We start from the raw sequence: 12,858 nt of genomic DNA, 5'->3' as shown, positions 1-12,858 counted from the left end.
AAGACATCAACATTTAGGTGCTTTTATAATTAACCCCTAAATTTTCATTTTACGCGATTAAGCCCTTTTATTAAATCGGACGCTTAAATGACGAAATTAAAACACGAAAATTTCACACAATCAAATGCACAAAAAATAAACACACAAAATAATATTAAATTTTTTTTGACTCGGACTTGTGGTCCCGAAACCACTATGTCCGATTAGAGTCGAAATCGGGCTGTTACAAATTAAGTATAAAAACTTTTTTTAATGTATTTTTAATTTGTTGGAAAACATTTATTTTAATATTTTTAGTGCATTTGATGTACTATTTTTTTAAATATGTTTTTATATATATAAGAATATTCTAAAAAGATTAATATGAGCGGTCTAGGTCAAAATTGAATTTAGCATTTTTAATTTGGGCAAGGCTTGGGCAAAATTTTTGGCCCATTTATCGGGCTAGACCGAACCCAGACCTTGTAACGCTCCAAAAATTGGCCTAGAAGTTTAGACCGAATTTTGGAAGTCACATTGATCACCGAAGTGATCGTGGGAAATTTTAGTTTAACAACTCAAAAAAAAAACATTACAGTATTAATAACAGAACTTACGGTGCAAAATTGTTTACATAAAACTCAGATTCACAAAAAATACTTTGTTAACCAATTAAAAAAAATGTGACACTTTCGAGACCTCCGCATACCGAGTCCAACTTCAAAACACGTAAATGTACCTGAAAGGGGAAAACACAAAAGGGGGTGAGCTACACGAGGTCAATGTGAGTTCGATACGTGACTAAAAACAGAATTATAGAACTCAATTCAATAGTGAAATAGACTTACAGATATACATGGAGTCAGAAAATAAACTTGGAATCAACGTCCTAACAGAACGTAACAACTAAGCACACCAAGTCACACACAGAAATTCAGTCACAAGTGTTATTTAGTCAGATAGAATACAGTCAGATAATCTTACACCCAGAACACTCAAGCAAATGCGTATGAATGCTGTCAAGTAACAAAAACCCACCCATTCAGCCAAAACACCTCTCAGTCCCCTGATCACACCCCAAAAGAGCTGTTTAAGCTCATCCAACCAAACACACTACATAGGACCTTGAAAGGCCCATCCAACCCTACACACCATGTATGTGGACTAAGCCACTTAGATATTAATACGAAGCAGGGCTGGCATATATGCAGTACAGCGCAATGCGACAATTCGTTGTACAGACATGTTGTAGTAAAACTGCCAGATCATATAATGGTACGTAGCAAAGCTGACGTACGTGCGGTACAATGTGATAAACTACTGTACGAATAAATTGCAGTAACACAGCCAGATCAGATCAGAATAAATCTCCCTCCTCTTCACAACCAACCCCAAAATCACTTTATGCAAGTGCATGTATGCTTACAACTTCACAGAAACTATAAACACATCGACAGGCAATCAGACAGAAACATATATTATAATAATAATATAAAATAACCATTAAGGAAGATAAATAATAATAACAAAATAATAAAATAACACTAAATAAAAGAAATAATTATCTAAACCTTTAAAACAAAACAAAAATGATCCCTCAAAACAATCCTGAGGACTCAAACCCGAGACCCAAATGCACACTAACACACTACCAACCACCATACAAGCAGGCCAATTCTGTCACTTAAACACACAACTAAACACAACAGCACAACCTACTCACTGACCCTAACCACAAACCTCAAAACTTCTAACCCATAATTCAGGGTGTTACAACTCACCCCTCCTTAAAGAAATTTTGTCCCCAAAATTTCCAACTAGCAGAACGATGGTATAACACAAGCTACACCACTACGCTCCCACTGCGCACTGTAGTCCCGAAACGCCACCACGCTAGACTTGAACTCAAGACCTCACACACAACCAAAACACTTAACCATTGAAGCAGATACATATTTATCCTATCACCCACAATTACTATGCTCTAATCAAAACGTCGAAACATTCACAACCATATCTGACTCAAGGTTGTCGAGGACACTCCCGGACCCAACATTCTGTGGACCTGCATTGAAAACATGCTCCTACCTTTTTCTAACAATTACCCGGAAGGCACTTCTTACAGTGCTCACAAAACAGAGCGCTTGCACCATTATCGGCACCCTCCGCAAAACTTTTATTGTCATTCAAATGCATTCTAACACGCTTCGTAGACCGAGGCTCCAGCCTCGAAGGGCTGCGATCTCTTTTCTTCCCACAATCTACGCACCTAGCTTGAAGCATTTCACTAGTCCTCCCTAACCTAGCCTCAAACACTTTCTCTAACACTTCCCTCACTACTCGAGTCAATGCCTCAGTACCAAGCTTCGGGTTATCGTTACCCGAAGTTGGCGGAATCGTACTGACCTCTGACTCTTGAACAGACACATGTCCCGGAGAAATAGACAACTCCTCTGATCTCACTTACCTTCAGAATCCATATCTATTTGTACCTAAACTTAAAGAATATACAATTTCCAAAATCGAACATAAGCATAAAAGCTTAATAAGCTCACAGAACTTATCTTATAATTTCCTAGGTTTCACATGGACCGGCATCAGAGTTCGGACATCCTATTTTCGTAAAAAAATTTTATGTTCCAAACACAAGTCATTTCAAAACACTGTGGTATAGTTTCCCAAAAAATTTCTTTAAAACAAACACCTGCGCATACAGTTACATAAAAACACAGGCCGAGTTTTTACAAACCTGGCTCTGATATCACTAAATGTAACGCTCCAAAACCTAGCCTAGAAGTTTAGACCGAATTTCGAAAGTCACATTGATCACCAAAGTGATCGTGGGAAATTTTAGTTTAACAACTCGGAAAAAAATAACCCTAAAGAAAGATAAATAAAAATAACAAAATAATAAAATAACACTAAATAAAGGAAATAATTATCTAAACCTTTAAAACAAAACAAAAATGGTCCCTCAAAACACTCCTTCAGACTTGAACCCGAGACCCAAAGGCACACTAACACACTACCAACTACCAGACCAGCAGGCCCATTCTATCACTTAAACGCACAACTAAATACAGCAGCACAACCTACTCACTGACCCTAACCACAAACCTCAAAACTTCTAACCCAGAATTCATGGTGTTACAGACCTAGAAAACAGACTTAAAATTTGACATCAATCTAACCCGACCCAGTCCATGAACAAATCTACTCCAAACTATTAAAAGCACATATCCAAAATGACGGATAAAACCACTATACCTTTTCAAATCGTTAAAAAGCAACGCTATGGAACAACAATAGACGTTGGTCTTCCACAGGCCACTTTGAAATCTATTTCATGCCATTGTTAAGCTACAACTAATGGTACGTTTGGAATAAAACTGTAATGGAATGCTATTCTGTGGAAATGGAATAGGGCTGTAATGGAATGAAATGAACACAATAGTAGTTTGGTTGGGTGAAATGAAATAGAGTTGTAATAGTATTCTTGTATTCGGTTTAAGGGAGTAAATGGTGTAATAGCATAAGAATAAATGCTTAAATGAAAAAAATACCCTTTTAACAAAATTTCTTTTAAGTATTATTTAATACACGTATTAATATTTTAACAAATTATTTAAAGTTGATTACAATTAATAATAAAAAATTTATTTAAAACCAAACTGATTATAAAATATTTTAAAAATATATAAAATATTTAAATATTATTTTTACATATAAATTTCTATTGTTATTTTAATATTAGTAAAAAAAACATTCATTATCTTCTTTTTCTAAATCCTTTCCCCTCTCTCTACCTTCCCTAGATCCTTCATCTTCTTTTTCAGAAAAGGATAGTAAAAAACCCAGAAAAAGGCTAAAAAATACATTGTTTTTCAGTTTTAAGATCGTCCACTACTAGCCACTGTATTCGCTGCCATCAGCTACCATGTTCTCACGCTGAAAATTCTAGAAATTTCATCTTATGATTTCTATCATGCTATCTATTTCTCTTTCCTCTTTATCATCAACCTACTTTCTTCCTCTTTTAATAATGTTTTCATGCTTGAAGATCAACAACCCAAAACTCAATTTTCTCTAGTTTTCATGTTCATTTATCTTTCTTTCTTTTTTTTATTTCTATTTTTTTTTTGTTCATTCTCATTTTTCTTAATTATTTAAGCCTTTAAAGGTTGTTTTACCTATTTGTGAGTTATTGATGGTGTTGATTTTCTTTTTCTAAAGAGCCCTTGGTGCAAGGGTGTTTTGGTCAGGAAAAGAAAATGCCTATTACGGAAGGCATTAAATTACCCATTTAGAGGGTGAAGGCCTGAATGGCTATTCAGCCCTCATTTGGGTTTCTCCGTAATAACCTATTCCGTGGAATATCATTCAATGAACCAGACAAAAGAATCTTGATCCTTCAATGAATATGCCTGGAATGAACTCACAATTATAGTGAACCAAACACATTGTAAGTGTGTCCAAACCCAAATGCAATAAATGAGCCCAGACCCTAAAACACAATATATGCTCAACAAAATGAGTAGAAAAACTTACAATAAGATTATTTGGACCAAACAAAATGAAAATAAGCCTAAAAGCCTTATACAAGATCTTCATCCCTCACAAGCTTATAATGATTAAACATATATTAACCTTTAATGCTTCTCCATAGAATAATAGAATAAGAAAAGGTTAAGTTAACAATTAGATCTAAACACCACTTTTTCTTTCCCTTCAAACCTTCCTGACTTAAGCATTGGATTGACATAAACAATTATATTAATTCAACTTGATGATGTTTATTCACATGTGACATTTTAAGTTTTAATTGTTTTCTTTACTAAAAATACAAACAGACATTTAATATAATAATAGAAATAATGATGTGACTAAAGCAATTGTATTATAAAACAAAGAGAAATATATAATGAACAAGAGAGATGAATACAATAATGAAAGGATAATTCAACTTTCACTTGGGATATCTAAAAAAGCCTATACATGCCCTCTATTTATAGGGCATCAACCATCATAGGTTATAAAACTCAAATGAATATAATTAAGATACCCTATAATTTTTTAGGGGTTACAAGAGTTACAAGAAAATGAATTCTTGGGGTTATGAGAGCTATATGGATATCCATTTTACAACACCCCATTGGATGTCCATTAATGAAAAATGTGCCTCGTTAAAACCTTATTAGGAAAAATCCCGTGGGACAAAACCTTGGTTAAAGGGAAAGAGTGCAACATGTTTTTGACTCCCTTTAGTGACAACATCACATTACATCTTTGAGTCGATGCATTCTAATATTGTGTAGTAGTATTTGAAATGTTGAAGCTGACAATGCGTTGGTAATAAGATCTACTAAATTATCACTAGAATGAATTTGTTGAACTTCTCTATCACCTTCCTTTTCAAGATCATGGGTGAAGAATAACTTTTGTGAAATATGTTTTCTTCTGTCACCTTTGATGTAACCACCTTTCAATTGAGCTATACATGCTGCATTATCTCCGTATAAGATAGTTGATATTTTTTCCTGTAAAAGCAAATTACATATCTTCTGAATGTTTGATCAATAACTTTAATCAAACACACTCTCGGCTTGCCTCATGCATTGCAATTATTTTTGCATGATTTGAAGAGATGACAACTAATGTCTACTTTGTTGAATGTCATGATATGATAGTACCTCCACATGTAAATAAGTATCTCATTTGAGATCGAACTTTATGTGGATTCAATAAATTTCCAGTATCAGTATAGCCGACTACTAGGGATTTTGAATCATTTGAATAAAATAAATTTCCAGTATCAGTATAGCCAACTACTAGGGATTTTGAATCGTTTGAATAAAATAACTCCATATCAATGGTCTCTATAAGATATCTAAATAAATTTGTCAATGTCTACATGTTAAAGAAGAACTAAATCTTGCTAACAAGTTTACAGCAAAAGCTATATCAAGTCTTGTGTTGTTTGTAGGTTACATCAATGCCTCTATGGCATTTAGATATGGTACTTCAGGACTAAAAAGGTCTTCATCATTTTAATAAATTTATCTTTATTCACTTCTAACGATCGTACAACCATTGGGATACTCAATAGATGTGCTTTGTTCATGTAAAATTTCTTTAAGATCTTTTTTGTATAAGTTGACTAATGTACATGAATTCCATCTTTTAAATACTCGATTTGTGAACCAAGAGAAAACTTTGTTTTTCCAAGATTTTTCATCTCAAATTCTTTCTTTAAACAATTTACTACATTTTTGAAGCTCTTCAGGAGTTCCAATAATATTTAGATCATCAACATAAACAACAATTATCAAAAAATCTGATCCAGATCTTTTTATACAAACACATGGAAATTTTTGATCATTTTTATAACATTCTTTCAACAGATATTCACTAAGACGGTTATACCATATATGCCCATGTTGTTTTAATCTATATAAATTTTTCTTTAATATGATCGAATAATTTTCTCGAGAAACTCTATATCCTTCTGGGATTTTCATAAAAATTTCACTATTAAGTGCACAATATAAATAGTATGTAACAACATCCATTAGACACATGTCAAGTTTTTCACATACTGCCAGACTAATAAGATAATTAAATGCGATTGCATCCACCACAGGAGAATGTCTCTTTGTAATTAATACTGGGCCTTTGTGAAAACTCTTTGTGGTACAAGTCGTGCTTTATATCTTACGACTTCATTTTTCTTATTTTGTATTCGTACGAATATCTATTTATATACTACTAGCTTTGCATATTTAGGTGTTTGGATTACAGATCCAAAAACCACACGTTTTGAAAGTAAGTTCAATTATGCTTGAATTACGTCTTTCCAATTTGGTCAATCTAATATATTTCTATATTCCTCAAAAGATTTAGGATCAGTATCCTCATTTTATTTTACTCTTTCAATAAAACCATTATAAGCGAAATTATTGTCGACAATTATATTTTTTTGGTTTTATCTTTTTTCCTGAAGTAACATAACTTATCAAGATCTCTTCGTTATCACTATTTTCAGTTACCTGAACCTCTTCTGGATTTTTTATATATCTTTGGCCTCTTCTTGCGCACTTGCCTCCACAATATGACCATTTTGAATATTTGCTCATTTCTTTTTATGAGGATTTTTATCTTTGGAACCAAATGACCTTCCATGCTTCAGGTGTGGATTACTTTCTTTTACACTAACAGTTTGTCCTATTAGGACATCAATTCATATTGGAATATTTTCAGATAGTATGTGAGATTTGTAATTCTTTAGGTTAGTAATTAAATCTGGTAGATTATTTATAAAATGAATTATCTAGTGAACTTCTGGTTCACACTGCTTAGTATGAGGATCTTAGATACTGATAATTCATTCCAAGTATTTTATTTAGTCAACTTTTTATTCCCTTACTCTAATGTTAGGAAAACAATCTCATAATAATTAACAACTTATATTTGTCATAACTAAATCTCCAATTAATATCTCAAAAATATTTATTAATAGAAGAAGATTTATATTAATGTACATTTTCAACCTCCTATGAGGACTCACTCATCTTTATGCATTGTGGTGGAGCAATTGAAACATATACTACACATCCAAAAATTCTAAGATGGGAAATATTTAGCTCCTCACCAAAAACCAATTGTAATGGGGAGTATTTATTATAATTTGCTAGCTTGATGCGCACAAGTGTTGTTGCGTGTAAAATAGAATATCCCCAAGTTTTAACAAGGAGTTTTGTTCTCATAAGTAATGATCTAACTATTAGTTAGAGGCGTTTTGATAAAAAAATTATCTAAACTATTTTGTGTATGAACATAAGTTACAGAATGCTCAATTTTTATCCCAAATAATCATTAAAAACTTGAGATGTAAACTCACTAGCATTAGTAAGTTGAATTGTTTAAATTGTATAATCTAAAATTAATTATTTAAACAAGCAATCTAGCAAACGACAAGTCGCGAGTTGATAACACATATGTGATTATTTTGTAGATGTATCTACCAAAATCATATAATATCATAACCATTCATATGGTGGATGAATGGATCCACATTCATTTTAGAAATGCAAGATATTAAATCTCAATTTTAGCTATTAAGTTTCTAATAAGCAATTTTCATTGAAATCAAGCAACACATGAGAATTCTTTTAAATTAATTTTTTTGTTTCTTTAATCGATATTCATATGATTCTCAATTACTTTTCTCATCATATATGATCCAAGATGGTCTAATCAATTATGTCAACACCAGTGAATGTTTTGTCACTATCTCATGTGTCCATCATGTAAATGTAATGTATTCATTCAAGAAATATTTATAATACAAATACATGAGTCTCTTATGTCATTTTTATACATGATTTTAATGTAAAACACATAAATATTTCCTTCAATATATATATATCTTCTCAATCTAAAATAATAATATGTTCTACAATATTTTGTATCACAAGGAGGTGCAACATTAACTCTTCAAAAGATTTTACAATCTAATGTAATACTTTAATGAATGCGTAACTTATTTTAAATAATATGCGTTTCACAATTCTTTTCAACATGGATGATAAAATTTCAGATCCTTTAAAAACTTTATTTATTCATATAAAAGAAAGTGTATATTTGTATAAAAATAAGTATAAATAAAATATATGTTGAACATATCAAAGAATAAATTCATGTTACTATTCAATCATTTTAAAAACACGTGGTTAGATAATTTTTATATACCATAACACAATAAAATACAAAATATTATAAGGTCATAATAAGATATTAAAATTGCACCTATAGAGGTTTAAAATTAAAATTTTCTAACCTCTACCTTTTATAGCTTAATTTCAATTCAAATTCTATTATCATGCATTATGGAGTATCTTTTATATATATACTAGACTTTGAAAATTTTAATGTTTTAGACATGCTACATGCATGTACATGATGCATTCATATTTATCATAATGTTTATTAGCATCATCCTTTTTTTTAACCTTATACTTTTCTACAACTAGTGGAATTATAATGTTAATATAAATTGTGACAATTGATAATTTCATGGTCATTCCTTTTATTTTGTATTCGCTATGACATTTACTTCGAAAATGTTTAAACCAATGAGAGATTCATAATGTCATTAACTCAACAAAAGAAATATAATTTCTATAAAATTATGTGGAATACTCGCTTCAGAATATGTTAAAATTTTCAAATATCTTAATTGATTTAATAATCAAAGTGATCAAATGTGATAAATCACATGTCAAATAATCTAAGTATCACATAAATATTTTTGTTCTCTTTAAAGGCCTATTTGGAAAACTTTAGTGATACTCTTATTTAAATTTATTAGTCCACTTTATAGGAGAGAAAAAATTATAATCACTATAACTATAGTGTTTATTATACCCATACTAGCCCATCAAAACCATGCTATAACCACAATTTTGACTTTGTCCTTTTAAGATTGATTATGTAATGCCACATTCACTTCAGGGAATGAAGTATAGCGAATGATAATTATTTTTCATTATCATAATTTTCTTTCAAAACTAATTCATAACTTTAAAGAATCTTTTACATGCTTTCTTAGTGAAGCTATAGTAAAAACAATCCATGATTAATATCATTATATAGTCTCAAGCATGTATAAATTTGAACTTTAAACTAATCACTATATATAATACACATTTGCAATAGATGAGAAGATATAAGAACAATCATATATTTCAATCAAAATTAAAACTAAACTAATCAATTCTATAAAATAACAAATATATATATATATATATAGATATATATATATACCTCCACGCAGAAAGCCCAACAATTAAACTCGAGAAGGGATTAATAAATTCATAGAGATGCAAATAGAGAAGTATATAAATTTAACTTCTTAATAGAAATCGAATCAAATTTTGAAAACAATTTTTTTGATTAACTTACTTAAAAGTAATTGTGGATGAGAAGTAGAGACTATCAACATTCTTTGTGGTAAAGAAAAAGTGGTCATCCCCAAGCAAATCTCAAGTAGACACTCACGATTTTTTATCATGCTTGGAGTCCAAAAAAATTTTGACGCAAACTAAGAACCTATTACTCTTGAATAAAATCGGGTTGATAACGTATTATAAAACAAAAAAAAATATAAAATGTACAAAAAAAAATACAGTAATTAAAGGATGATTCAGCTTTCACTTGGGATATTTAAAAAACCTATACATGCCCTCTCTTTATAGGGCCTCAACTAACATAGGTTACAAAACTCTAATAAATATAATTAATGTACTCTATAAATTTTAGGGTTACAAGACTTACAAGCGTTATGGGAGTTATATTAACATCCATTTACAACAAATAGGATTTATTATTTTTACTAGATCTGATAATAATTTCGAGCTTCAGCATAACTATCACACATTCATATTAAAAATAATTAAAATAAAAATTCAATAAAAAATGAACCCGATAAAAATATATAAGCGTGTACAAAACAAATTATTAAATTATTCAACTTAATTACAGCATAGAAATCAATTCAAAGCAACCAGCAAGAACAGAAAAAAATTGGCGTAAGAGACATTATAATGAGCTACAAATATCCTGGCTTGGTTTAACTTATCCGGATCGGATGTTACTTAAAGCCATGTCCACATTAAACCATTAAAGTCCACATTAAACCATTAAAGTCCTAATGCTTCTCCAAAAAACTTCTCTATAGCTTCCACAGTAAAGTCCTGCAAGCAGACCCCTTGTGTAAAATAGCAAAATTGCAAGACAAATCAAGATTTCGGATAATTTTAGTGATAAGTTAAATCGATTGAACCAAAAATTAATGATTAGTCTAATTCAATAACTATAAAAATATTAGATAAATGTTCAACTAGTAAAAAGCTAGAATGGTCGAGATATGACTTTTAAAATATTACTCGTATCTAACATTTAAATCCAAATCCAAGTAACATATACAGTGAAATAATCAGAGAGAGCTTACAATTGTTATCTTATTTTGAGGAATTATACCACTGGCATCTTTAGCAGACTTGATTTCAACAGAAGCAGGACTAATTTGTTCCTTCAAATACTCCACAATATAATCAGCTCGGCGTGAGTCTCTGTATTCTTGAATCAACTGTCCTCCATTTCTGAAAATTTTAACTGTAGGATAACCCCGGATTCTATATTGCTTTGCTAAGTATTTGTTTGCTTCATCATCGGCATCAAATTTAGCTAGAATGATTGGAGGGTGGTGGTTACTCAGCACAGATGCTGCTTTCTCGTACTTTACATATAGCAATTGCAAAGTTTAGAAGCCAATTAGGCGTACAAGTTATCAACTAAAATTCGATACTTAAAAGAAAATTTTATGATCTTTTGCTTACCTCTGGAGCAAGATTCTGACTGTGCCGACACCTAAAAGTAGAGGTAAAAGGAAATTTGTTAGTGCTTAATAAAACATAAAACGAACGGACAGAGGATCTCAAAAATCTAGCGATGATGCTAGGAACTTCGTGCAAGGGACCCGAGATTAATATATATATATATATATAATTTTGAGGGGAAAAAAATTAAATTTTCATTTTAAAACTTAAATTAAATTATTAATATATACAAGGGATTAGAAAAGATAATTACCCATTTAACCAAATAACCTGGCTTAGTCCCAGTAAAGAATTGAAGCATTTCAATACCAATCAGGGGCGTAGCCGGGCCTTGGCCTCCCTGGTTAAATGGTAGAATTGCTTTTTGTTTTTTGTTCGATTCAAAAATTAAAACATTTATTCCAAGCTTTCTTAGCCTTAGTTAAATAGAAATTTTGGATTTTGGTCGCTTACAAAATAAATAATTTAATTTAATTTAATTTGAAGTATTTTTACACAAAGCTTTGATCCTAATCTCAACCCCCTAAACAAAATTCCTAACTTCATGTCGTACTACCAAAATTAAGTAATCAAAATATAAAACATATATCTGTCGATTATCACTAATCGTAGAATTGTTTTATGAATAATACAAATCTAAATCAACTACCAAATCAAACTCAATGCATACATTTTAACCAAAGAAGATAAGAAAAACAGATTTAAGTCTAATATAAATATATAAGAAAAAGAGATGAAACAAATAAGATCCAAACAGTTTAGGGGGAAAATTGAAAGAAAAAATGGAAGGCATACCAAGGAGCGTAGAATTTGACGACGACGAAATTGTGTTGAGTAACGAAGCGAGTAAAGTTAGAGTGATCCAAAGTCAAAACGAACTCTTTCGATTCACTCACTTTGGCTGAGATCGCAGTTAGAGAGCATAAGATTGCGGCCAAAGCAAACCAAACAAAAAAATTTCTCGCCATTATCGCTGCTCTTCTCTGCTCTTTTTTTTTTTTTTCTTTTCCGGAGGATTTTTTTGAGTATACTACGAGTTTAGAGAGTGAAGAGCAGGCAAAAATCGAATATTTATAGGTCACGCTTCTCGATCACGTGGTGACTTGCTACTCCCTGTTGATGTGGTGGTTTCCACGTGGATGATGCTATTGGATGATGCTTATAGTGAAGGCAAGTATATTTTAGGGATAATTAAGCATATGTGCTTGTTTTAAAACCTATTTAAGGTTTTAGGCTTTTTTATTTTCTTAGAGAAACAGGCTATTTTTGCGAAATGTGTGTGCCACGTGGTCAAAGTGCACTCTGCAATTGATTATTTAAAAAGTAAAAAAATATATATGTTAACTATTGGATGGTTAAATGTTAAAAAATTAAGCAATTGCTATTGAAAAAAAATCCAGGATGATTAAATTTTTTTTATATGTATTCTTTACACTTTTATTTTTTTCCAGTTAGTCTTATTCATGTAATCTTTCAATTCTTA

General features: G+C 31.0%; 1 protein-coding gene across 1 annotated transcript; it reads right to left on the bottom strand.

Annotated features, from left to right (window-relative positions):
* Nucleotides 1–10,417: 10,417 nt before the first annotated feature.
* On the bottom strand, nt 10,418–12,397 carry LOC105797163 (protein disulfide-isomerase). The gene is made up of 4 exons (XM_012627101.2): nt 12,171–12,397; nt 11,376–11,406; nt 10,988–11,275; nt 10,418–10,730 (listed from the first exon to the last, which is right to left on the bottom strand). Exons 1-4 carry the CDS (start codon nt 12,341–12,343, stop codon nt 10,677–10,679), a joined length of 546 nt encoding a protein of 181 aa, XP_012482555.1. The 5' UTR covers nt 12,344–12,397; the 3' UTR covers nt 10,418–10,676.
* Nucleotides 12,398–12,858: the final 461 nt, after the last annotated feature.

This window comes from Gossypium raimondii, chromosome 3, assembly GCF_025698545.1.
Source record: "Gossypium raimondii isolate GPD5lz chromosome 3, ASM2569854v1, whole genome shotgun sequence".
NCBI classification, from domain to species: domain Eukaryota; kingdom Viridiplantae; phylum Streptophyta; class Magnoliopsida; order Malvales; family Malvaceae; genus Gossypium; species Gossypium raimondii.
Note: the sequence above shows the minus strand (reverse complement) of the source record. Positions and strands in the feature narration are given on the sequence as shown.

Bases quoted from the DNA above. Each gene is read 5' to 3' on its own strand.
- LOC105797163 (XM_012627101.2), bottom strand. From the start codon at position 12,343: ATGGCGAGAAATTTTTTTGTTTGGTTTGCTTTGGCCGCAATCTTATGC. The intron at 11,276-11,375 runs GTAAGCAAAAGA...CTATATGTAAAG, and splicing joins GTCAGAATCTTGCTCCAGAG to TACGAGAAAGCAGCATCTGT. The intron at 10,731-10,987 runs GTAAGCTCTCTC...GTCTGCTTGCAG, and splicing joins CTCAAAATAAGATAACAATT to GACTTTACTGTGGAAGCTAT.